General features: G+C 47.7%; 3 protein-coding genes and 1 long non-coding RNA gene across 6 annotated transcripts in view; 3 read left to right on the top strand and 1 right to left on the bottom strand.

The window, feature by feature from the left end:
* The window catches only part of aqr (aquarius intron-binding spliceosomal factor), a 33,418-nt gene extending 24,441 nt beyond the window's left edge, over positions 1-8,977 (top strand). The window contains exons 33-37 of one of the 3 annotated variants that reach the window (XM_057058124.1): positions 2,411-2,496; positions 4,814-4,988; positions 5,822-5,932; positions 6,050-7,506; positions 8,482-8,977. In XM_057058124.1, the coding sequence (XP_056914104.1) occupies positions 2,411-2,496; positions 4,814-4,988; positions 5,822-5,932; positions 6,050-6,289 (612 nt within the window). In that variant the 3' untranslated portion in view covers positions 6,290-7,506; positions 8,482-8,977. Of the gene's footprint in view, positions 1-2,410; positions 2,497-4,813; positions 4,989-5,821; positions 5,933-6,049; positions 7,537-8,476 lie in introns of all 3 variants that reach the window. The other 2 variants (XM_057058122.1, XM_057058123.1) reach the window with 2 other exon arrangements.
* A 4,387-nt stretch (positions 8,978-13,364) lies between these two features.
* On the top strand, positions 13,365-15,998 carry LOC130539647 (actin, alpha skeletal muscle B). Its single transcript, XM_057058126.1, has 7 exons — positions 13,365-13,522; positions 13,916-14,054; positions 14,236-14,560; positions 14,630-14,791; positions 14,904-15,095; positions 15,469-15,650; positions 15,736-15,998. The coding sequence occupies exons 2-7, from the start codon at positions 13,926-13,928 to the stop codon at positions 15,877-15,879; spliced, it is 1,134 nt and encodes a 377-aa protein (XP_056914106.1). The 5' UTR covers positions 13,365-13,522; positions 13,916-13,925; the 3' UTR covers positions 15,880-15,998.
* Positions 14,840-15,589, bottom strand: LOC130539648 (uncharacterized). The gene is made up of 2 exons (XR_008954188.1): positions 15,448-15,589; positions 14,840-15,128 (listed from the first exon to the last, which is right to left on the bottom strand). It is a non-coding gene; the product is annotated as an uncharacterized LOC130539648 (long non-coding RNA).
* Positions 15,999-16,936: 938 nt separating the features above from the next.
* On the top strand, positions 16,937-20,122 carry gjd2b (gap junction protein delta 2b). Its single transcript, XM_057059383.1, has 2 exons — positions 16,937-17,411; positions 18,058-20,122. The coding sequence occupies exons 1-2, from the start codon at positions 17,341-17,343 to the stop codon at positions 18,899-18,901; spliced, it is 915 nt and encodes a 304-aa protein (XP_056915363.1). The 5' UTR covers positions 16,937-17,340; the 3' UTR covers positions 18,902-20,122.
* The last annotated feature ends 6,390 nt before the right edge of the window (positions 20,123-26,512 follow it).

Below are 26,512 nucleotides of genomic sequence, written 5' to 3'. Positions count from 1 at the left end.
GTCAAGAGCTTTCCTGAGTAATGAGACTGCAAGCAGCGCATTCAGGAATAAACACGACACCAGCTAAAGATATGCGGCTTTTAATGGTCGGGACAATTACACCATACGCCGCGTTCCAAATTACTATGCAAATTGTATTTACCTGCCATTAAGACTACTTTTTTTTAGTTTTCAATGAAACCCATTCTACCGGACAAACATCGGTTCAAGAGAGCAGCTGCTAACATGCTAATGCAAAGCAGCAAACGGGTATTTGAAGCTGCCGGTTTGGGGGGGTTGTGGATGGATGTCCCAACAAGACAGAGGCGTCGGCAAGAAGGTGGCAGTCACGTTTTGGGTTGAATTCATGGGGAGGGAGCTGGTCAGCACATTTAGGGTCCCTGTAGGTGTGAGGAGTTTCTGATTATTTTTGTCCGCAGTAGAGAAAAGAGTCTTGCTTCCCATAACAAAACCATCTTCATGCATGACAAAGCAACGTCTCGTGCTGCGAGGAACTCCTCTGCCTCATTGGCTGCTGTGGGCATAAAAGGAGAGAACTTATGGTGTGGTCCCCATCCTCCCCTGCCCTCCGTCCTACTGAGAACCATTGGTGCATCTGAGGGCAAAAGATCTCGGAGGGCGGGGGAAGTTCACATCCAAGCAGCAGTTCTGGGAGGCTTCTGACATCCCACAAAGAAACTCGAGCAGAAACTCGAACACTCCCAAGTTCATGGATGAAGGAGTGGAGCTGCTGTTGAATAAGGGCTCCGATGAGAAGATGATTGAAAGAGCTTTTGATTTCAGTAGATATGACCTCGTGCTGTCAGTTGACCTTTTCCAGTTCTTTACAACCTATTAAATGTTTGGACACTGCCCACTTTAAGGTTTTGTATTTCAAAAAGAATCCTGATGTCATCGGGAGGTTTGTTCAAAAATGTTCAAATGGTACTTAAGGCTTGATGAATTGAAATTAAAGTAATTTGCATCGACTATTGAGGAAAATCAGGGAAAGCTATTTGCACATTAAATGGGGACCTGCTGTGGTCATATTAAAATGTTGATATTTTCATAGGTGTTTTGATTGGAAGTGGGAGTGTTGCTCATTAGCTACATATCTTCAGTAGTGGTCAGTCTCCAGTAAGCTGGGTGCAACAACATTCGCGGGTAAATGATTGTTGTGTATCCAGGCATGAGAAGAGTCCCAGAGGAGTCCCGACTGTTGTCCTCTCCCAGGGCTCCTAGCACCTGTTTAAAGAGAGCAAAACTTGCAATTTGATGGCAAAATTGGCAGCTATTTGCAGTAATCTGACAGATTCTTGGTTGACTTAACATTAATAAAACCCTGATTGATCTAGATTGAGTTAATTTTTTTTTAAAATCCTGTTTAACACTCCTGTCCTACACTGTCTCAGTCCCCGTTTTCAAAAAGGATTCTGTCTTCAGAAGCTCAGTTCCATCGATTCTACTTAGTCCAATCAGCCCTTTGACTGCAGTCAGCCCACTAGATCACCCTGAGCTATGCATCACATGTCCTCATCACATTTGTGCACGCGTGTGAACCACCGTCATCTGACTTGTGCATCCAACATTGAAGTGAACCTCCTTTCAGCTCGTGCCGCTGCTGCACTGCCATGTTGTTGCCTCTGGTGCTGCACCTGTTCTGCTCAGCAACAGGGAGACGCGAGCGCTGGACAGATCCAGAACGGTGTGTTGAGCTGGTTTATGGGGAATCCTGAAGGGTCGTGGCATGTTGGTAACGCGTGTCAAGAACAGACCTTTCAGAATTCTAGCCCCATTAATGATTGTTGGCCTCCATAACAGTGCAAAATCTGGCGATTTTAGCACTTGATTTGCACGTGGCGTTTGACCTTTTCTGTCTCGTCTTCATTTCTTCACCTTCAGGTAGGTTTCGGTTAAAACTGCGCAATGTTCCCGACTTTGGGATGCACCAATATTGTCTGAACACGACTGTTCTTTGGTGGCGAGAGCGCTTTTAGGCAAGACGGGATTAGCAGGGTATTAAAATAAATGATACATGAGTATCCTTCTGCTGGTGGAAAACGTTCCCTCTCCCCCAAAAGACTGTAATCTCTGAAGCATTCCAGCCGGGTGCCCCCTCCGCGGTACCTTTGCTGTAAGTCTCGAGAGGCTACTGACGGTAAATGCCCTCTAAGCCTTATTAGCCCTGCTGCTCATGTGGCCCGCAGAGATAACGGCAACAACAAGACAACACTGGCCCCATCATTCATCATCCTCAAAGCACATTTTAGGAGAAAGAAAGAAGGGACATGTGAGACGCAGAAATATATTTCAGCCAAATCCTCCACTTGTATAAAATGCACGAGCCTGTTTACTTTGAGACCGATCCAGCCTGCCAAAGCTTAGCCAGCATGTCTTTCATGTTTCCGCGCCTATTTGTGCTTCTTTGCAGGTGACAACAGTCGACAGGTTCCAGGGTCAACAGAACGATTACATCATCCTCTCACTGGTCCGCACCAAAGCCGTGGGACACCTGAGGTAATGACTTGAATGAAAGACAACGGGACAGCTTGTCTCTCCACCACAACATGCCTGCCGCAGGTCTTCTTTCCATACAAACAATACTTCTACAACAGATACTTTAGCTTTTCTTCCTCCAGTGAGCAAACGCAACAAACGTGGGCGCCGGACTCTCTTGAGGCGCGTTTTCTCTTTGTCACGTGTCCCTGTAATGAAGTTGAAGACGCTGCGAGCATAAAGAGCATTTGAAGAAGAGTTTAAAGAGCTGTCTCTAGTTTAAGAGAGGATATTGTGTCTCTGGCTTATATAGAGCTCCATGCTGATCAAAAGCCTTAGAACAGTCATTAAGAGGCCATTTAACCAAATTGTAATGATACATTCAGTGTCTCTTCACTCTCTGTCCTATTACTATCTGCTCACTCACTGTACGTCCTCCCCCCAACCCTTTCCTTATCTTTCCGCTCCCTCTTTGCCTCCTTTACATCCTCATTTGGCCGAATTGATTAGTAATGAAGTTTCTTTCACTTTTTTGTGTGTTGTGACTCCCGGCAAACTCCCACAGCCAAACAGAACACTTTTGGTGACACATGGTGCTGAGGACCGTGTCCACTATTATTGATGTGGGAATTCCTTCTGGAATAGCATGTTTTGCTTGGTTTTCTTGTTTGTTTATTTTTTTTACATCATGCAGTAGATGCGCACAATGGATATTTTTATCATTGCATCTCAGAAACGGTCCTCTCAAACCGAGTAGACACCGATTTCCACTGGTTAAAAAGATCAACTCCAGGATCAGAGAGGGAAAACAGGCACATGTGCTGTTGTTCTCCCTTTTTGACCTGAGCAGTTTCTGGAGTGTGCATGTGGTGACGCCTGTTGTGCCATCTAGAGGCGCTGACATATGTTCCACACATTTAAGCACTTATTATCATTCTAGTCCATACTAAGAGGTTATTTGATCAATAAGGCCTTGTTAATTTATTTAAAACTTTGTTCAACCATCCTCTGGCAGTCTGAAAAACAACCCCTGAAGGCCTTGATTCTGAAGCTGCACATATTGCGCTGCATTTTTTCATCAGGAGGGGCACACAGTTGCTATTTTTGCTTAACCCGGGATGCGGCGTCCTATCTCGGTTCCCGTCTCATTTTGAGGCAGCCCGCTGCCGTGACAACAACGGGGGAGGCATCTGACCATATGACGAGTTGACCCTCACTCTGACGAGTGAGAGCTCCCCTGCTGATTCGCACAGACAGTCACATGCAGGAGCGCAGATCCAGACACACTCTGACATGTAGACACACACACACACACACACACACGCACACGCGCGCTACTCATCCACGTTGCCCTGCCATGTCACAGAATAGCGCAGGTGGGCATCTCTCAGTAGTGCCATGTCCTCAGGCCAGCGCGCCTCACCATTGGTCGGTCTCTTCTCTGACTCCGCGCTCATTGGGTGGAAGCTCATGTAGTTTGTCTCTGTGGAAATGTGGGTTCGAGTTTTGCATCACGCTTTAAATTTGCCTTAATTTTGCACAAATCTACCATAGCCTTGCATAATAGTTTCCATAAGCCCACTTTTTTTTGCTCCCTTCTACATATTCATGAAACTCATCATGCATATTGCAACGGCTAATCCTCTTATACTCACGAACAGCTCACGAGGGGAGGTGGACTTATTCCCCCCCTTTTTTTGCTCCCTTTAAGCGGGACTGCGTGGCTCCACTGATGAAAACAGAGCTTGTAACGCTTTGATTTTGCCACCTCACTTCGTATCCACTTTGCAAATTAGTGTTTTTGGCAGCTTTGAGCAGCTGGATGAGGGTAAATGTGGATACGAATAGGTGATGGTGTCCTGAGCTCAGGGTCACCGGCTGTGATCACACTCGTCGTTGAGCCTGTGCGCGAGTGTCGGCTGGCCTTCACGCCAGGTAAACGAGCCCAGCAGCCCTCATCCATCCTCTCTGGAATAACTGCTTCTGCTTCAGTCCCTCAAATCCACTGAATTTCACGCGGAATGAACTTGTCTCCCACCGCCCACCTCTCCCTTGATTATCAGTTTCATTTTTCTTTCATTTCTCCACATGTGTGTGTCTCACCTTTTGCTTCCCCACCAAATCCTTGACTAAAGCCCTCTCCTCCTACACCGCGCTGCCTTTCTTCCTTTAAAATCTTGACTCTTTGATCCATTCTCTTCACTTTTTTGTTCCCCCCCGCCATACAATTCCATCTTTCTTGCGATTTTACACTTCCTCCCCTACACTCTTTTAATCCCTTCTTTGTGTGAACCAATTTTCAACTGATCTTTTTTTTTGTCTCCTCCCCGCTTCCCAGGGATGTGAGGCGTTTGGTGGTAGCCATGTCAAGAGCAAGACTGGGCCTGTACATCTTCGCACGGGTCTCGCTCTTTCAGAACTGCTTCGAGCTCACTCCCGCCTTCAACCAGCTCACCGCCCGACCGCTGCAGCTGCACATCAGACCGCACGAATACTTCGGCCAGGAAAAACCTGTAAGCGCACACACACGCGTGCGATAATGCTTCCGATTAAAACACTTCTTCACGGTCCCCGATCTTTCTTTAGCTTTGACCACCATCTCGGTTCAGTTATCAGGAGTCTGTAGGCAGGCCTGACTATAATTAACGTCGAAAGGTTAAAGGGCAGAGCCAATCTCCCTAATCCCACCAGGCCAACATGAGACGACAGTTGTCTGGTCATTGTGTCTCACTGACTGGTGTGTGGCAACAGGGGTGTCAAAAATACCCCAGAGCTTCCGACACTTCCTCTGACTCTGGAGCCCAGGGCCCCGCAGGGGACAGCTCTTTCAGGCACGCACATGTGGCCTCGACCGGGCCTGCTTATCAGGAGTCAGTCAGCAAAGCCCTGCCGCTGCCACGCAAATGCAGATTAACTGAAATGGAGATTTGGTTGAAAACGCTCGCCGCAAAGCTTCACGCCCAGTCTCACAGTCGGTGTTTTAAAGCAATAAACCACACGCAGTTAAGTTTTAGAGTATAAATGCAGTCGTTCACTTTGATGAGGCGCCAAAGTGTGATCCCTGCCCCTCTATTTAGACGGAAGCAGCCCAGCAGAGTGAATCTCCGGCTCTTCTCAGTTTCCCCCGCTAGACTGTCTGCATACATAGATCATCGCATTACAAAAGCCGCTTCCTCAGCCCTTTTTGTCGACTCAGAGGGGCCGACTGAGGCAGCAAGCGAGAAATTTGCTTTCATTTAGGAAGCAGGCGGTCGTTCTAAACTGCAATCATCCTGTTTATCTGCAGCAGATCAATATTTCTGCCGGTGAAATAAAGTTGCTTTCTATACTTTACCCTCTTCCTCAGAGAGACACCGCAGCGCAGCCCGACCACGTCATCAAGACCATGCCTGAGATGGCCAACCTGGTGTACAACATGTACATGCACATGATCCAGACCTCACAGAAGCACCGACAGGTACTGACGGTGTATCATCCGCATATGTTTAAGAAGGATAGATACATTTCAGCTGTCATCAGAGTGAAAAACCTCACAATGAAATCAAAAATCACTCTTTTTTTTTAAATTTACCAGCAAAAGCAGAACCTGGCTCCACCGCCGCACCAGTCCACGGCCAACGCCTCGGCCGAGACGACGCCGGCCCACTCTGAGGATGCTGGGGAAGGAACTCCGATGGAGCAGGAACCTTCAGGAGGAGCGCCAGAGTCTGAGGGCAGCACAAAAGAAGAAGGTGCAGCAGAAAGCACCCAGATGCCAGAGCACCCGGGCAAAGACGGCGACAGCGAGGGGAGCGGCGCCGAGCAGGAGCAGTAGTGTCCACACACGAGACCCACCGTTCTGGTACCGTGGGGACCGAGTGGAATGTTATGTGTTCAATTTTGGAAGTAGATTTCCACTTTTTGTACTGATCTTTCCTGTTTTCAATAAACAAATGTTTTTCTAACCGTTTGTGCTTCTGTCGACGCCCAGCGAGGGCCGCATGACCCCGAGCTGTCCAGACACAATAAAAATAGTCTCAACGCGCTAAGCCTGGTTAGCTCCCTGTCCCGATGCTCCCGTCCATTCATCTGCATCCCTCCACTGCTTTAAGCACAGCTGAAATCTGATTGGTTCAGCCTATACCAGCAAGACGAGCTGGGACTAAGCTGCATTTGTAGGTCAGTGGCTTCGCCCAGAGGCCGGCGTGCATGCTGGGGGATTTCAGTTTACCCTGTGGATGTACACAGTAATCGCTCAACCAGCAAACGCTGAAATCCTCCACCATTCATGGCTTCGTCCCGGCCTCACGCTGCTCTTTCACCAGCAATACCAGCCAGGTCCAGAGCCCTAAACCAGAACTTTAAATGTTCCAAGCTTTTAACACTCCTGTGGGATCACCAGGAACTCGTTGTGCACCAGAGGTTGGAGGTGGTTATATCACTTCTCAAGCTGGTTGGGGTGGGGTGGGGTGGGGTGGGCAGCTTCATGCCAGGGCCGGAACCATGATGGATGTTAGGAGACACAGTTTCTGTGTTCAGCCAAGTGTGCAGCCATTTTCTGTCCCCTGAGAGGAGGGCAGCACGGGTCAAAGTGAAGTTCAGAGCTGAGGGGGCTGGAGGGGTGTCTGTGCCCCAGCTGCGGATGGGATCGGAATGTGAGGTCAGAGAAGTGAGAGCTGCTCCTAAACTTACCAGGGTCGCGGCTAAAAGCTCCAGAGACAAGAGAATTACCTGGAACAATGTGGGGAATTCTGATTTGTACTCCAATCAGGACAAGACTTCTACAAGCAGTGACACACATGAGGGCCTCCCCAACCCGTGACAGTAAGTAGAGTCACATGAACATCCACATTGTGCAATTGTCCTCCCTCCCCCAACGCTTTCCTGTTAACTCCAGTTTTCACCAGAATTCAGTTGCAGAGAATTTGGTGCTAATTGGTGGGAAGTGGCTCCGGCTCTCACACAGGCAGGAATCCGCTACACTGGGAGCAGTAGCTGCAGCACAGGAGGAGATCAGGAGCGCCTTTCCTCCACGACGTTCCTCGGCTGAAGGTGAACATGTCTTTTATAGTGGCACGACAGGTACTCATTAGGTTAATAGCTACTTTGCAGAGCGCTTCCTTCTAACCTTTTGCCACAGTACGGTCTCATCATGTCAGACTAACGGCGTGCAGTAATATGTGGTCCTGAGTGTGACTCTAATGTTGAGCTGCTGCAGCAGCTTTCTTGTTGTTAAATGGGGCAGATTGTGTATTGGAAGGGTCTTAGATGAGTTTGAGGCAGCTTAAGCTTCTTGAGAATTGGTGATATGATGGGAAAAGCGTCGGGTATTATTTCTCCTTTAATCAATCACGGGACACACCATGGGGCACGCTCGTGCAGACTGTGCATTCTACTGCCCCACCCAGCACTGTGGTGTCACAACAGGAAATATGGTCAGGCAGATGTGGAGACACACAGAGCCGAGCTTTAAGGCTACATCACATGACTTAGACTAAAGTCCCAAAGAAAACCATTTATTGTGTCTATATATTTTTCTTTACTATTCACATTCTCAGAAAACCTGAAGCTCTTTGCTAATTAAAGGAATCTCTAGGAGGTGACACTCCCACATTTCTCAGATCCAGTTTTATGATTTACACAATAGTTCAAACGCTTCTTTTATAGCTCAGAATGGCAGCACAGCATTTCTGCCGCTCCCCTTCACCCGGCAGATAAATTCCTGCCCGCTAGGTCACGGTGCCTCGTTAGCGGGTGAGGATAAACTTTCAGTCTCCAACGCCGTGCACGTAGGCCGACTCTTGACCTGGACGAGCAGAAGTGGCTACTTGAGTTTTTCATTCTTCATAAACGCCAGCTCCTGATCCTGGCAGCCGCTCGCAAACCATCAAGGGCTGTCTCATGACCCCCCCACCCCCCCACCTGAAGAAGCCCGACCTCTCGCTGGAACTCACCGGCACTTCAGAAACCTCTCATGTGGACTCTGTTGCTCGCATCCCTAAAGTCTCTCTCTCTCTCCCAGTCCAGAATGGCCAGTTGTGGTTCCTGTTTCTGGTGCATCATCTGGCTGGTGGTCCTGCTGTTCATCGGCTGGCCCCTCAGCATCACCTTGGGGGGGCTGTACGGCCTCCTCAGCCCCCTCACCACCTGCCTGGGCTTGGACCGTCTCTCTGACCTGCTCCTGGAGGGTGCAAACGTGGGCCGAACCTGCGCCAACAACATGAGACACTGCAAACCTCTGTGCTGAGATCTGTCAACAGCAGCAACGTCTGACCAACCGCTGACGCCAAAGGTCAGGAAAGGCTGGAAAGCGGATCCCTTTAGTTCAGTGGACGTGGAATTCAAATGTGTTGGGGTGCTTTCCAGGAAGGAAATGAGCTTTCCTCCTCAGGCTGTTTGTCAAACCACGATGACGCTGCAAAGACAAGATAAGAGTGAAAACGGCAAATTTAACAATAGAAACGCTTAGACTTGTAAATGACAGTGCAGAAACTTAATGCGATTAAAACTGCTTTGAACTCGCCCTCTGTGCTTGTGGACTGATTTATTGTGCGCCGCGTCAGACGGCAAAATTCATGTTTTAGTAATGAGGAGCAGGCAGACGGCGGAGGGAACTTTCCGGGTTCCCTTTCATTATTTTGTTCAGCTGCTCATTCACAGGTGGAAACGGGTGAGAACCCATCAAAGCATCAAAGCCAAAGTCAGACGTCTCCACCAATAAGACAGCAGCTCTCAGTCTGTCATTGAAATTCGATGCGCAAAGAAATAAGATTCGGAGTCTCGATTGAATGAATAATGGATGCTGAGGTCTTTGGAAACTTCCCTCAAGAAAGAAAGAAAAGTAATAATAAAAAAAACCTCTACAGTCATCACAATGTAAAGGAGCCCTGCTGGAGCTTCTGGCTAATGTGTTATGGGCTCCTTGATTTTTAGCTAAAGATCCAAGCTAAAGATAAACATGGTAAAATTAGAAATTACAGGTCACGACCGCAGATTTAACTAAAATCAGATTATTGACTAAAGGCTGGCGACTCGGCTAAAGATGAAAACGTGTTTAATGTGAGAGCTGCTGCGACTCCAGTGGCTCAAAGATTCAAAAGGCTTCTTGCTCCTCAACACGGTGGCCAATTAAAATGACTAACACTGGAGATTTCATCAAGAAACTTGAGTTTAAACAAAATCCCCATCAAAATAGACATTGAACCTAAAGATTTAAAGTGAAACTTTTAAAGTTTTGTTGGGAAAGTTGCAAATATTTGCTAAGAAGTCTAATGAAACGAAGGGACGGGAACTCAAACCTCTGCTCGGGAAAGAAAAGAGGTGCACATGAATGAACGATTGCTGGATTATTATTATTTTAATCTCTCTTAAATCCTCAGATGACATCAGGATAATCGCACGGTTGAGGAACATTAAAAAGGTGCGATGCAGAGGACTGACAAGGTCACGCAGGCGGGCAGCAGAGGGGGAACCGGCGTGTAACTGAACTGCTTTTGCTTTATTTACGCAGGGGGGCAAACTGTGCAGCGCTTCCCAGCAGCGCCGTGATCCCAAAGGGAGGATTTTCCTTTCAGCCAGGAACAGATTTAGCCTGGAAATGGTATCCCTGCAGCAGACAGGTGGGGGCGGGGGGGGGGGCTTCGCATTGTAATTACAAAAATCACTGTTGGAATATATGCAAACCTGTCCGACGGCTCTAAAGCCTTAGCTGAACCTTTTAGTTTTCTCTTTTGAAGCTTGCGGGAAACCTTTCCCATCAGGTTTTGACACCGTCAGCATCCCAAAATAGCTCAGGATCCAATACTTAGGGAGATGTTCCAAAAAGCTCGGTGAGCCACGCATGCCAACAAATCTGGAGAGCCGAATATTTTGGAGATTATTCAAATCACCTTCATAAATATTTCATTTCCCCATCCGAAGCACTTTTTAACCCTCTGTCCTTCGCCGTCGACTGCCAGAACTTTACTCACTCTTTACGGGGCTGATTCTAATCTGAAACAAACAGTGATGCGCGGCGCACTGAAATATTCAGGAGTGTCGAATGAGACTAGAATGCTGCCCCCCCCACGTCCTGGGGACAGAGGATTTCAGCCGTCTCGCTTTTCCTCCCATAAGTCTCAGCAGAATGTACGCAACAGGCCTGGAAGCTGCAGGACAGGAGCTGGGGAATATTTCATCTGAGGCCGAGGACGGAAACGGCCTCTTCCTGCCAGCTGCAATCAGACCTGGATAGAAGGGAGGGGGGGGGGTGAAAGGTCAGAACAGGTTTTGCCTGTTATGACTCCAAAAATCACAGTTCCTGTAATAATTACAGGAACCGACAGGACATGTGTTTGCAAGCATCAAGATTCCAGATTGGCATCTGCAATAACTTCCTCCGTAACCACGGTGATCCGACCAGGTGCTGCTGAGCTCCCAGCCCTAAATGGACAATGTGTTTTCTAAGACTTTACAAAAAGAATTTGAAACGCCATCATCGGAATAAAGCACTTTAGCTATATCTCATCCTCATCCACAGAGAAAGCTCTCAGTATCTTTTTAAAAATCCGTAAAATTCCTTTAATGGGATTTGAAAAGGCCTAATGAGCAGACGAAGAATCAGAATCTGCAATTACAGCATCAATTAATCTGTCTGAACTGCACTTTTTCATCTGCAGGATCATTCTGTGTGCAGACTAGCCTGGAAACGACCCCTCAACGTCCCCTGAACCTCGACCTACAGACCCAGTGTCTGATGAGCGGAGCTGCAGAGCCGCTCACAGCTGTCAGAGCTTTAACCATCTAAAGGAAGACCTTCACATGAGCCAACGGCCTTCGTTGCTCTGACCAACCAGAGGGCAGAACAATCTCAGGAAGCCAGGTTTTCTTTCTGCTTTGACCTTTGTAAAAGCCCCCTGAAGCTGCGCGCGGACACATGTGCCACGTGTCGAACAAAGTGCTTTTAGAGCATTTTTATTGAGTAACTGTTGTCCAGTTCAAACGCAGCGGTGCAACATGAGGGCACTATGTATGTCCGACATTATTGATTCAGGTGCAAAACCTGCATCAGGCAAATGACCCCCCCCCCCCCCCAGGGGTCCACTGAGAGGGCGGCGCTCCTTTCATGATGTGAAATCCCCACAGAAATCGATGTCCGTGTTGTTCTGGGTGCTTTTGTCCTTATTATCCCACCTCTGCTGTTGCCTAATGAGGACCACGTCCCAGGGGGGCAGGTAGGAGGAGGACACCAGGCCTGCTGTGATTTAGCCCCGCGAGAGATGGCAGAAATGAAAACCAGCATCACCGCTCCAGCCTTTCACACCAATGGCTGACCACCACACTTCCCTCTCAGTGGTCTCCGATCAGGCCAAGATTGGGGGGGGGGGGGGGGGGGGGCACAAAATATTAGCATGATTTGAATACTGGGGCAGAAGGATGCTTAAAGCAGACCACAGCCACGACCATTACATAAGAGCAAAACAAAGAGTCACCCAGTGAAGGGTTATGGCTCGGGGTCCGGTGACAGCAGCATATGATTCATGGCTCGCTGTGCCCTTTTGTCTTGTCCTCCTCGTGGTGGGACCATCCACCGCTCTCAGCAAATGTTATTTCCCAGCCTTCGGAGCTCGCTCGCCGCCTTTCTGCTTCCAGTGAACAGGCAATGTCATTCCCTCCGTCGTTTTCTTTCCTCCACGCAGGAGTAAAGCAAGAATGTGGCATGTGTCACAACCAGAGTCCCCGCTGCTCCCTGTCCTTCTGAACTGAACACCCAACAGCAGAAACACTTCCCTATAACGGGTTCTGATACTTGTAGTAATAGGCTGGCCCGACTTTTGTTACATAAAATGATAATTATAGCAGCGTTTGGTGTCTGAGGAAGAGAAACATGCCAAGGAGAATAACTCCAGCGTAACCCTGGGTAACCCTGGGTAACCCTGGGTAACCCTGGGTAATCCTGGGTAACCCTGGGTAACCCTGGTAACCCTGGGTAACCTGGGTAACCCTGGGTAATCCTGGGTAACCCTGGGTAACCCTGGGTAACCCTGGGTAACCCTGGGTAACCCTGGGTAACCCTTTCACCATTGGCTCTGTTAAGAAAGCCACTTTATGCCATCAGATGAAATCAAAAGTGAATTACTGTCCAGGGAAATGTCTGATTCTCACTCCTGGCTAATATATGGAGACTGCTGGGAACTCGTGTTGTTCTGTAAACACAACTGATATTTATCAGAATATTATCCAGCTATAATCCAGCTCCTCCGACACTTCATGCTGCTCATTGCAGCTATGGAAATATTGCTTTTATGCAGATGGGATCTGAGCATGTAGCCTTTGTGGAAAATCCAGCAGCGCTGTTGTTGCTGTTTTTTAAATCTTGATTGATGAATATGTGAAGGTTTTCTCTGAAAGAAACATTTTGATGAATTACACTCCGGGATACGGGGCTGGTGGGGCTGCAGCGATGGTTCCTCTCCCCTGTGAAATGTGGCTCTCGGAACCTGAGATGGAGTAAAGCGGCTGCTCCGCACCAGCTGTGTGGCACAAGTGGCGTCACCGTTTGGTGTGGTGGAGCTGGACATGTCCACTGCTGGGACATGCCTCCGGAAGGAAACAGTCCAACATCTATATGATTTCGAAAGATTAGTGGTTTATACGTCTTGAAACCATCAGATTAATTTCCCTTCCATTTTATCCTTCTGTGGGGTGTTTGATCTTATTTAAATCCTAGTAAAATAGTTGTATTTTACATCACAATTCTGTAAAATCCAAGCAGATCGGGGAGAACTCACATTGTTTTTCAATATTAATTGATAATTTGGGTAAAGATTAAAAAGGACCTCCGTCATTGTCCGTCGCTCCTGTCCTCCATACAAGGGCGGCACACACAAATGCCCGTGCGGAGTTCCTTGTCACGCCATTCATGGAGTGGCTGTTGTCAATAGGGCAAAGGGCTACCAAATATGGAGAGAGGGGTCGCACTGCTCGCCCCCTTCTCACAGACGCTCCGAGGATTATAAATTGCTCCTGCGTCGCGCTTCTGCACCCCCCGGTTTTACGCACTCGAGTTCCGGAGCCTGGTGGCGATCTGGTGAGTACCGAGGGATGACTGAAAGAGGGCGAGCAAAGGATTATTCACCAAAGGATGGATAAAACCCGAATGACTGTGACTTTAGTCTAAGCAAATAACTTCTGACTGCTTGAGCGTCACTTTTGTCTTGATAGGTTAATGATTATAGACTTTTTTAAACTACTAACACTGTCTCTGTCCAAGGACGACCCGTCTTCTAACCCTGCTGTATTACAAAGGCTTCCGTCACAATACACTAACCATAATTTCCCGTGTTTGCGCCTTCGTGTGTGTTTGTGCGTCATGGGAAATCAATACCTCCGATCAGTCGATCCAAACAAAGGAGGAATCTAATTATCCACACTAAGTGACTTGGTTTACCTCTTTACGCGCCCCCCCTGCCCCGTCTTTCAGAGCTGACATCATGTGCGACGACGACGAGACTACCGCCCTGGTGTGCGACAACGGCTCCGGCCTGGTGAAGGCTGGCTTCGCCGGCGATGACGCGCCGCGCGCTGTGTTCCCCTCTATCGTCGGTCGCCCCCGTCACCAGGTAAACAGTTTTTAGAGTTTGAATTCAGTTGAGGGCAGGTAGAATATCTGTTCACATCAGAGAGTAACTGAAAACAGTCACTCCGTTGACGCGTAACTCCGCACCAGCGCGTCTACTTCTAGTGGTAAACCTCCCCTCTTTTTCATCTTTTGCTTAATTCCTCGGGAACTGCCGTCATCAGGGCGTCATGGTTGGCATGGGTCAGAAGGACTCTTACGTCGGGGACGAGGCCCAGAGCAAAAGAGGCATCCTGACCCTGAAATACCCCATCGAGCACGGCATCATCACCAACTGGGACGACATGGAGAAGATCTGGCACCACAGCTTTTACAACGAGCTGCGTGTTGCGCCAGAGGAGCACCCCACCCTGCTGACAGAGGCCCCCCTCAACCCCAAGGCCAACAGAGAGAAGATGACCCAGATCATGTTTGAGACCTTCAATGTCCCCGCCATGTATGTGGCCATCCAGGCCGTGCTCTCGCTGTACGCTTCCGGCCGTACCACCGGTATGACGGACTCCTGATAAAGAATAAACAGCGAGTAATGAGTTCATTAAAGTGTGAATTTTCCACCAGGTATTGTGTTGGACTCCGGCGACGGTGTGACCCATAACGTGCCCATCTATGAGGGTTACGCTCTTCCTCACGCCATCATGCGTCTGGACTTGGCTGGTCGTGACCTCACGGATTACCTGATGAAGATCCTGACTGAGCGTGGATACTCTTTCGTCACCACCGGTATGGTGTGCTGGTGCCGTCATAATAACATTCACACAAAACACAACATACTTTCCAATCTTTAATCTCGCCGCGTTCCGCGTAATAACGCACGAACTGTGACTCCCTCCAGCCGAGCGTGAGATCGTGCGCGACATTAAAGAGAAGCTGTGCTACGTGGCTCTGGACTTCGAGAACGAGATGGCCACCGCCGCCTCCTCCTCCTCTCTGGAGAAGAGCTACGAGTTGCCTGACGGCCAGGTCATCACCATCGGCAATGAGCGTTTCCGCTGCCCAGAGACGCTCTTCCAGCCCTCCTTTATCGGTGCGTAAAACACCCACCTTCGCTCCGATGATACTGTTAAAAAATGCTGTTTAAGGATCCAATACCACATGTGAGCACGTTTTTAATCACGTATGCGCTAAACTGCGTTAAGTTTAAAACCAGTAACTTAATTACGGGTGGTTGTTTTTTGTTTGTTTGGGTTTTTTTTTTACCAGTCTTTAACTGGAGGCCAGATTTTTCCCACCTCCTGCTTTACTGGGACTTGTTGTTCCCGTTTGCGCCTCGGAGTGCGCAGCTGTCGGCGGAACTGTCCGCGTCAGCACCTGTTCCAGCAGCTGACCGCGGCGTCACGTTTGTGTTCCGACACGTGGGGGTCGCCCGTGTCACTCACTTGTGCTCCATGTTTGCGCAGGCATGGAATCTGCTGGCATCCACGAAACCACGTACAACAGCATCATGAAGTGCGACATCGACATCCGCAAAGACCTGTACGCGAACAACGTGCTGTCGGGCGGCACCACCATGTACCCCGGTATCGCCGACCGGATGCAGAAGGAGATCACCGCACTGGCCCCCAGCACCATGAAGATTAAGGTAAATGTTTGAGACCTTCTGGGTAAATCTGAAACGTTTCTGTCAGCGTTAACGAGTGCCGCCCCCCCTCCCCTCTCCCCCCCAGATCATCGCTCCTCCAGAGAGGAAGTACTCTGTGTGGATCGGCGGCTCCATCCTCGCCTCTCTCTCCACCTTCCAACAGATGTGGATCAGCAAGCAAGAGTACGATGAGGCTGGACCTTCCATCGTCCACAGGAAGTGCTTCTAAGCCCCTTCCGCCCAGAGGTGGCTCAAAAGCACGAATTCTTGTCTTTGTTTACCCTCAAGTGCAATTTATACGTGGATGTGTATAGGTTTTTAAATAAAGGAGACTCGGAACTTACAGAAGATCGTTTCGCTTTATTTCTCCAGTGCAAATGGATTGAAAATGTACTGCCTCTCCACTTAGTGTGGACGGCAGCATTTCACCGAAATGCGGCCCATGTGTGTCTCGAAACCACCAGATTAATCTTGGTCACGTGATCTTTAAATAAATATTATTAAAGATTCCAATTCGAAAAAGATTTCTCCCAGGAGGAATTAGCGGCACAAACTTTCAGTAAAAACACCTTTTACACATGATCGAATTAATAATAATAATAACAACAATAACAATACCTTATTGGGTGGCGTAAACAGTGTCACGCGGCAGTGATCTATTATCGGACACACAATGGCGCGTTATAAATTGATCAAATCTCAAAGCCATATAGAGGGCGGAGTCACATATGTTGCTTCTATTTTTAAACCCTCCACACAGACAGTAACAGACAGACAGGCAGGCAGGCCGGTGGCCTCGTAAAGCGATTAGCAACCTCGATGCTACCTTAAATCTGCCACCGCACCCGGAGCATCATCTTTGCCCGAGGTGGAGACAGCAGCTCTCACCGTGCGGGCAGCTGCGGCGAGGAGCGCCGCTCACGGGACGGGGGGGGGGGATTAACACGTTTCACATACAGTTCAGTGTGTTGCCCGCACGCCTTTCACATCATGCACATTGGTGAAAAGTTAAAAAAGGGTGGACATTGTGGCGCTCTGGGACATTTTCAGGAGTTCGGGCTTTTCTTCTAGCGCGGAAACAAATGAGCTAGGGCGTTAAAATCTGACGCGGATGTCCGCATCACTGTCAAGTAGATCCAAAACTATTAGAAATCAGAAGCCCCGGTAGTCCTGGCTGCGCTCCACCGACCTGTCTGCTCGGACGTGACGCAGGGGAGGGGAGGGAGGGAGGGAGCGCGCGGGGGGGGGGGGGGGGGGGACTACTTAAAGGCGGATTAACTCTGGCAAGACATTAAATCCAACCTCCCTCCATCCAGGCACACTGCGCAACCCATCAACCTGATCTGAAGATCGAAAATAGGAGGGCTTACAGTAATCAGCCCTTCAGACTCCCATGACAAGGAAAAGTGTGGCACCGCCGGGGGAGCGCTCAGCACACGCAGCAGGACTCTCGCTGACTCTGCGCGCTCAGCACAACACCGAGCAGACCGCGAGTAGACGGGCGGAGAGAAGAGGAGGCGGCGGCAGCAACCCGCAGCGGATGCGTTTTTTGCCAAACACCGGACGTTTTGGACACTGAAAAACGGTGAAAGTCCGAGAGAAGTGGGACTGGAACTAACGCGCCTTTTTCTTTTTGGAGGGATTTTGAACAGAGTGCCATTGTGGTCTTGTCTTCTCCGGATGCTCAGAAATGGGGGAATGGACTATACTAGAGAGGCTCCTGGAGGCTGCTGTCCAGCAGCACTCTACTATGATAGGAAGGTAAGATCACCAAAAAAAGAACAACAGGAGAACCTCAGCAGCCTCCAGGATCGTCTTTAGCATGGTGCCCAGTCCCCCGTTTCTGTCTTGTGCCTCAAGGATCTTCCGTAGCATGGTGCCTAGTCCTTGGTGTCTGTGTTGTGGATTTTTCTTCCCGTGTCGTTTCACAGATTTTTCCTTTTACTGAGACAGCGTCAGTAAATGAGCTGACAGCTGCCTCCATTACAACCCAGGATGGTTCCGAAAACAGCGTAAACTCCAAAAAAAAGCCACGTCTCATTTCATGTCTTCATTCATTCTCTTGTGCACTTCTTGTCTGTGGGTGAGTTTTGAGCGGTGGCGTGTGCGCTAACAGCTTAGACAGAAATCCCCCCCCCCCCTCCAAAACAAAGGATCATCTCATATTTCCATTGACAGAACTTAAACATGCCATTTCAGCCATTAAACCAATACAAGAAGAGAAAGAAAATGAAAGAAAACTCCCTGACATCATCCTCAGCAGCGTCCAGTTTCAGCACTGGACAGCTCCCGAGATCTAACCAATCACCACAATTGGACTCTGCGCTTTAGCGCACAATCAGCGCCACCTTTGTGCCGATTACCAACACATTCACATCACATTTTATTTTCTTTGCTTGCTTTTTAGGATCCTACTAACAGTGGTGGTCATCTTCCGGATTCTAATCGTGGCGATAGTTGGAGAGACTGTCTATGATGATGAGCAGACCATGTTTGTTTGTAACACCTTACAGCCGGGCTGCAACCAAGCGTGCTACGACAAAGCATTCCCCATTTCACACATTAGATATTGGGTTTTTCAGATTATCATGGTGTGCACGCCGAGCCTTTGTTTCATCACGTACTCGGTGCACCAGTCGGCCAAGCAGAAGGAGCGGCGCTACTCCACAGTCTATCTGACACTAGATAAGGATCAAGATTCACTCAAACGAGATGAGAGCAAAAAGATAAAGAACACCATCGTCAACGGAGTCCTTCAGAACACGGAGAACTCCACCAAAGAAGCCGAACCGGACTGTTTAGAAGTGAAAGAGATCCCCAATTCGGCCATGAGAACTGCAAAGTCCAAAATGAGGCGCCAGGAAGGCATCTCCAGGTTTTACATCATCCAGGTGGTTTTCAGAAACGCGTTGGAAATCGGCTTTTTGGTGGGCCAGTACTTTCTGTACGGATTCAACGTCCCGTCGGTGTACGAGTGCGACCGCTACCCCTGCATAAAAGACGTCGAGTGCTACGTCTCAAGACCCACGGAGAAGACAGTGTTCCTGGTGTTCATGTTCGCCGTCAGCGGCTTTTGCGTGGTGCTGAACCTGGCGGAGCTCAATCACCTGGGCTGGAGGAAAATCAAGACGGCCGTGCGGGGCGTGCAGGCTCGGCGGAAGTCCATCTATGAGATCAGAAACAAGGACTTGCCGAGGATGAGCGTGCCCAATTTCGGGCGCACTCAGTCCAGTGACTCTGCGTACGTGTAGCGCGCACGAAACGCACGCGTGTGAGGAATTTAACCATGTAAAAAAAAAAAAAAGAGAGAAAATGAACATCGATGCCAGAGTGGTGGACTTTTACGCACGCCTAATTCGTGTCATGATTTTAAAAAGTGGGCAGATTTTTTTTTTTTAATTATTTGTCTGTGAAGGACTAACGCGCAAGCCTGGATCACACTTATTCATTATGCAACGATGCAACGTTTGAGCGACGTTTATACTCTGTGTATAAGATGCTAAATTACGACCATGGCAACGTGTTCCCATATTTACTCTTTGTGGGCTGAGCTGCTGTACTTGAAGAGAGTAAAAATGTAAAAAAAATATATATATATATTGCACTACGAGGTGAACACCCGAGGCCCGGAACCTTATCTGAAATGTACTGGCCTGTCGGCATTTTAAGGACATTCTTTCCACCTGTTTTTAGGCATCATCTTAAATAAATGGCACCATATGGCAAAAAAGGAATAACACCCAGATTTATATATAAATCAGAGAGAGGGGGACATATGAATCGATCAAAATCCTTACTATGGTCTTTTTTTCGTTGCCTGTGTTGCACCACTGACCTTAACATGTGTAACCATTCCATTGCTTTATAGCTGCAGAACAGTGTCTGGTGACTTTGCTGCAAACGCTAACGTCTGTGACTTCCTTAATTTATGATGACACACCAAAGCGCCCACTGCTTTAATTTGTGTAGTGTTCTCTTGCTTTTGTGTAATCAAGTGCCATACTTGTATATAAACATGATATATATATATCTATACATATATGTATACATATAAATATAAAATATATATATAACAATCATCATGAACGCCGACTCCCTGCTTGGATTATGCTAAATGCTGCCTATTTTATTTTATGCTAATTTGCTGTATTTGTGATTTAAATGGCAAAAGTATATTTTTTCTCCAAATGACTGAACAAAAAGAAATGACATGATGCTAGCTTTTTTGTAATCTACACAAGACATAAGAAATTTCCCTCAATCAAGGCTGATCACAACTGGAAAATAGCACAAATTGACATACATATATATTTTTTGGTCAAAGGGCAAGAAATCAGGATCTGCTCTGGTGCTATACGGTCTATACTATACTTTCACTGAAATGTAACCTAGTCGGACCAGGGGAGGAAAAAATAACATTTCTTTTTTTTTTTTTTGTGGAAAATAAAAGTGGGATTCATGTACACCAGAAACGTGTGTGGTGCAGTACTTGCTTCTGCTCCAGCTCTTCTCAGCTGACCCTGGCACAGACGTATAGATATATAAGTGTCTTGGTGCAGGGAAGATAACCACACCCACCCTCCAACACTGCAGGACACACCTTTTGCGGGAGCTCATTGCGTCTGCTTCCATGCGGCAGATTGGTGGGTTTTGTTCTTTGTGAGAGGGGCCTCGAGGGAAATTTTCATTCTGTATGGCATTCATCAGGTTCCACAGTGTCCTCAGCTCTGATGGCGAGCTCCTTCTCCCTGTGAACTTTCCTCTGTGGGTTGTTGCACTCACAAACGGCGCCTCTCCCGAGGTCAGAATTAAAAGCTAAAAAGGGGGAAGAGTGAATAAAAACCAGAGAGAATTACACAGTCAAATGAGATATTTGGAGGTGATCTTGGATGAGCTTTGTCTTCTCACGAGTCCCCTGCCTGGATGAGTCTGGCCGTGCAGCCGCATTATTGCATCCATCTCCAGCTCAGCGGGGACTCGGGTTTCTCCCCGAGTCACGGAATTTAAAGCGCAAAGAAAAACCCGCAGAAACAGGGGCCATTTGTCAGCTTTACTGTGCTGTGTCTTCCCTGAGCTCATGTTTTTAAACATCAGCTCCTTAAATGGCTGACTACAAAATGCTTAATACGCCGGCGTTTACTCGCTGAAACTGCTGAAGAAACGCGTGAATCCTTCAAATGGAAGTCAGGATGTCCCCCAGTTTGATGTCACACTGTTACACCTGCAGTTTTCTGCAGAGCTTTGCTCGTGCCTCCATGCACACGTACACACATTCAAAGGATGCTGATCTAATCAGGCATCTTCAGGACAACATGTCAGCCAAGAGCCTGACGAGAGAAAAATGATTTCAAGCATCTATAACCATTGATCGCCTCGGCCTTCCTCGGTCTGACGGCTACAGTCCAACGCGTCAAGGCTGCGTTGGAGTTATTTTAAAACGTGGAGAAACACTTCAAAAAGCTGCAGGAACACCTTCAGTTCCATGTAAAATCATACCTACACTCATATTCCATGCAAATGTGAGACATTTATGTAATTAAATGCAGATGCTGGAGAAAACAAACAGGAACTACTGAATATTAAATGGAGAGCCCCGAGGAACAATAATCAAAACTGATTCAAGCTAACTTAACATTTGCTCCCGTGGCCACACCAAAGTGACGGTTGCATGTTATATAACATGCAGTAACATGGGCGGTATGGGGAGTTATTTTGCCGTTGCTTTCTGTCCAGAATTGAAACATACAGCCGCCAGATTATGTTTTTATGTGCGGGGCAAGGTCGGCATGGTGGAGGTGAGCGATTGGAGCGCTGACACCTTTATTAACAACCGTGGCAGCGATACGCCGTCCATCAGGCCGACAGATGTCTAGACACACGGCGTTAGACCGGGACAGCTGAAGAAGCAAGACTGTCGTAGCCCCGTGGTTAAAATGGTGACTCCTCTTGATTGGTCTCAACGCAGTTCCTTTGTTGTTTAGAGGAAATGATCAAAAACACACGGAACCAAACAGCCGATTCTCCTCCGCGTAGCCTTTTGGAAAATGTGACGAGGACAGCAGAAAAGAGTCTGGTTTTAGGGGCAGTGCTGCTTTAATTCTGCCTTTTGTGCCTGTTACTACATGAAAGTGGGAGCACAAACAGAGGGGAAACAGTGAATCTGGGTCTTTAAGATCCACTCAGCCAGAAGCAATGAAAATAGCCTGGTTCCAGTGGCACACATGCACGGCATAGCATGGCACAGGCAGATATGGCAGACGCTGAAACAAAACACATTTGATGTTTTCACACGTGCGGGGGAGGAAGCAGGAGCACATTTGCAGAGCGTGCCCAAGTTTCCAGTCCACCAGAGGACCAAAGGCATCTTCCTAGCTCTCCTTGTAAGGTTGACTCCAGCGGGCTCTCCTACGATGCATGCTTCATGTGTTCTGCAAGTTTCTGCTTGTTTGTGTCACCGTCACGCACAACCACAGAGAAAGTGAGTGTGAGCAGGTGAACTCCAGGTGAACAGGTGAATCAATGAGTAATCAAAGACAGCAGGGCCTCCCGTCACTATCCTTTAGCTTCTCTCCTGCCACAAATCTCTTCCTCCGAGTTTCTCCATCAAGTTAAAACATCTACTTCTGTCCACCAGTGACACACTTGGTATCCATGGAGACAGGATATGAAGTTACACCAGTGGCTAGAACCTGGACTGGGGTCAGCTGATAATAGATGTGTGGCCTTTGACGGGTCTTCTTTCAGGTAACCCTCCTAACGACAGGTGTTACTTTCACTGTCTTACTGAACAGCTGAAGTTTGATTATGTCTTTGTTTACTGTTTATATTTACTGTTTATTAGTATGAAGTATAATCTTTGCCTGCATGCACCTAGATTTTCAAGCATTACAGGTCAGAATAGAGGTAGTTGGGTTTGAACTCCCACACTTTAATAAAATCTCCCTAGTGCAAGGACAAAAGGGCAGACACAGTCAGTCTGTCTGTCTGCCTGTCTGTCTGTCTGTCTGTCTGTCTGTCTGTCTGTCTGTCTGCCTGCCTGCCTGCCTGCCTGCCTGTCTGTCTGTCTGTCTGTCTGTGGGGATTTGGTCAAAGTGTTTGGTTGATTGTTGAGCCGACTGGTCTGCACAAAAGGATTGGGTTGAAAAATAAGCATTGGCAACGACAAAAAAAAATACCTGACGGACCTGACAGCAGATTAATTTCTCATCTAGTTTTTTAATATGACCCCAGGATTAAGAACATTAGGGGATTATACACCGATTTGTCAACCAGAGGATCACACTGGGACAGCCAGCACCTGGACGAGGACAAACTGCTCAGCACCCCTCACCAAAATATGTCGGTCCACTTTATCGCCAGATAACAAAGTGGGTTTGGGTCAACTCTCGGTTCATTCTGACAACCTTCTGCTCGGTCGAAATGCCTCTCCTGCATCCCGGCGCGGTGTACTACACACGCTTAATTGACCCTGATGAATGTTTAGGTTTTGCACCATTAAACAGCCAATAAAAATCAGCAGCTGGCAAGGCTTACACGGTCACACACGCTGCTCCCGGCCAATTGGACATCTCCTGATATAAGAGGCAGAAAGGAGCAAAGCCCTTAAGAATGATGGAAGAGGCACAGAGGCAGGCACAGATATTAATTTAGAGCAACCCGCAGTGAAAGGCACACACACACACACACACACACACACACACACACACACACACACACACACACACACACACTCACTCACACACAAGAATATGAATCATTACTGTCTCTTAGCCTGACACACAAGGATGGGAGATAATATCAGCCGCATCAGATGCGGCTGCAGCAGAAAAGATGCCTTTTCAGGTCGTCTCCTCCATATTGAGATGAGCAAAGAAGTTGCTGCTCGAAAACATAATGACTTGATCCAAACCAAAAGGGGTGGAAAAAAAGAGTCTTTCATTTCAACGCTCTTGCTCTTAATCTCAGAGGATGAGTAAGATTATAATAGGAGCTGGACTCGCTGGTGTTTTTATCAGCTCTGTGTCCCTCTGCTTTACCTTTGGACTCTATCTGAACCAGCCGCTGCTGTCTGATGGTTTTTTTTCTTCCTCGTCGCTCCCCTGTCTTAATTCCCTGCCCTGCCAGGCTTTATCTCTACCTTGCTCTTTTTTTAAACCTGATCTGTTTCACTTCTTGTCTCCCTTTACCTCTCTGTGGTTTTTTCACCCCCCCGCCCGTTAAGCCTTCATTTCACTTTGCTCTGGATCACATATTTCACCAAAAAAAAGTTAGCGATCCTTTAGATCATTGATAATGGACTGTAAAGAGAGAGAAATACATTTATCAAATTATGTTGAAATGAATAAATTAATAAAAGGAACAATATTGGTTTATGAGTGAGACACAGGTGCACATATTCTAATTTAGGCTCAAATATCATCCTGAAGGTGTAGACAGCAGAGGATGTCTCAGAGGGAGTTAAATTGTTAAAAAAAAAAAAGCAGTAGAGGACTGAGAACAGAGCCTTGGGGGGTGCCAGTGTGGGAATCAGAAAACAGGGCGTGAGAAACCATTCATCCTAAAAATCAATGGCAGTAGTTTGTCCCATTTGTTTCAATTATTTATGGGCCAAATCAATTTTGGAGGTCACATTCGTTTTAGGTTTTGACTGATTCTGAACAGCTCATCTGTCTGTGTGGATCTTTGCGCCGCCTTTTAAATGAATGTATTACTCATTTAACACCCAGCACGGGCAGCGCAGTGGATTATTAATCGTCTTGTAAATTTTTCAAATTACTTTGAAATTCCAAAAATTGAAGTAGGGCGCTCCCAGCACGGAGCAGAAATACACCAGTTTATCTTTGGAGAGTTTAAAAAAATAATCTAAATATAGAAATATTGCTGTCCATGCTGTCTATGGACATGTCTCCGGTGGCAGGACGTGTCCCTGGAGACCAATTACAGGACACAAAAACTCAAACACATGCAAATTCTTACGATGTGTCTCACATGTGATTTAAACAAAAGGAAAAAAACCCGGCGCTGCATAGGAAATACAGTGACACGTATAAAAACACGTGTTGCTGTTTCTGAGGTGTAAATTAGACTGAGAAATATCATCTTAGATCCTATTTCCGAGACACCAATTTACACATATACACCAGAAAGCCCTGACTGTGCGCCAGAGGATGACTAAGCTAGCCACCGAATGTGAATGCATGGAATTCCACTTGACTGTAAGAGATCAATTGTGCTCTGAATGCCGTTAATGGTGCAAATGTGTGACTTGGATGGGACGGCGGCGGCCCCGGCTCTGGCATGAATCAAGTGTTGATTGTGTTAATTACTCTCTCCTTTCTCATGCCAGCTCGTCTCTGCAACCAAAACGTGAAACTGACACAAAATTATACTGCAACATGCTGGCTGGAGCAACACAAATTGTACCTGAACAGTAATTAGATAACTGAAGGTTAGTAAGGGATAAAAATAGAGTCTGAGGAATCGTGAACTATCTCTTCACTAATGCATGTTAGGCCACTTTGGCTGCTACAGAAGTATCAGATAGCATTTAGCCAAAAACAATACAGCAGTGATGGCCTCAACATGCACTTTTATGGCAACAGCAGACGAGCTCTGAAGCCCCGTACATACAGTTATTATTCATGCACTGATGCAGCTGCAACACGTTTAAACTCTCAGAATTCGGGGGGGTTTATTCATTAATATTAAAAGCTGGTTCCTAATGAGCAGCAAGTCATAAATCACAGTGGCAGGGCTGGTGTAGATGTCCAAGAGGACAGCGAGGGTGAAGGAAGGTGCTGCAGCTTCAGGATGCTGATGCGGTGGAATCCTTAAAGAAAAGCCTTAATGGTATTCAGGGATCAATAAGGCAGCAGTGAACAGATGGTCTCTACCTGCTGAACCTGCAGCAGTCCAAGGATGGCCCGAGGATGACAGAATGTCTACAAGTCCAAACCTGTATGAAATCGATTGAACTCACCGCCACAAAAATCATCCAATTGTTACAACACCCTTCCCCCCCCCTAACTAAAAAGCTTGGTTCAGTCCAGAGATATCCATATCGATTGGCTGCAAGAATACATTTTGCATTGTGTGCTCAGTTAAACGAGGGCGGCTCGATTCAGGCGACGGCAGCACTTTGGTAAACGTTGAGAAAAGGGGCTGACCCGAACGCTTCAAAGCCTCGGATGCTCCGCCGGTGCTTTGATATGTTAATGCATGTCCACGTCCATGTGTGCATGCGTTGCCTTTTGTTCAAGAAACATGCATCGGCATTTTCAAAGGCAATGAACGCAACAAATCTACATTAAAGGAGTTACGAGCAGACGATATGAGCACGTGCAAAAGCTCTGCTGTGCTGGATAAATGGGTGGAAGCGCTGAAGTCCTCAGGACGGTCTCCTCCTGTCCCCTCACACGTGTTTTACGGCTGGTTGTAGACTGACTTCCTTTTATCCTTATTGATATTGATGTTAAATATAGCAGCAGAATGGAGGCTCAGCACAGTCTCACTCGTCTGTGAGTAACAAAGGTGAAAAGGGTTCCAGAGGCTGCAGGCTTGTCTTTCTAGTGGCACGTTAGAGAGCTTTGGTGCCAGAGTCCTACAGTGCCACCTCCTCAGGCAGGAGCCGGAGCGGGAGCTCCCCCATGGCCTGAGGAGGTGCGACTGGAGACAAGCTGGTCTCTTTCCAAACAGAGATTTGGGTTCACATGACCTGAGCGAGCAGCTGTCCCTCCAGGGGCGCCCCTGCAGCCTCGTGCACGGCCGTGCAAGGCATGATTTCAGGAAGCATGCCCAGAAGTGCAACCCGGAACAGCTCTGAATATTCAGACTCCCCAAACTCTGCAAATGAAGGTATGATT

The sequence above is a fragment of the Takifugu flavidus genome, chromosome 16 (assembly GCF_003711565.1).
Source record: "Takifugu flavidus isolate HTHZ2018 chromosome 16, ASM371156v2, whole genome shotgun sequence".
NCBI lineage: Eukaryota > Metazoa > Chordata > Actinopteri > Tetraodontiformes > Tetraodontidae > Takifugu > Takifugu flavidus.
This window is presented reverse-complemented; position numbering and strand designations above follow the sequence as displayed.

What these genes read in the sequence shown, in the direction of transcription:
- gjd2b (XM_057059383.1), top strand. Translation starts at nt 17,341, where the DNA reads ATGGGGGAATGGACTATACTAGAGAGGCTCCTGGAGGCTGCTGTCCAG. An exon ending in CACTCTACTATGATAGGAAG is followed by an intron (nt 17,412 to 18,057) that starts GTAAGATCACCA and finishes CTTGCTTTTTAG; the next exon opens with GATCCTACTAACAGTGGTGG.
- LOC130539647 (XM_057058126.1), top strand. Translation starts at nt 13,926, where the DNA reads ATGTGCGACGACGACGAGACTACCGCCCTGGTGTGCGACAACGGCTCC. An exon ending in ATACTCTTTCGTCACCACCG is followed by an intron (nt 14,792 to 14,903) that starts GTATGGTGTGCT and finishes GACTCCCTCCAG; the next exon opens with CCGAGCGTGAGATCGTGCGC. An exon ending in CCAGCACCATGAAGATTAAG is followed by an intron (nt 15,651 to 15,735) that starts GTAAATGTTTGA and finishes TCTCCCCCCCAG; the next exon opens with ATCATCGCTCCTCCAGAGAG.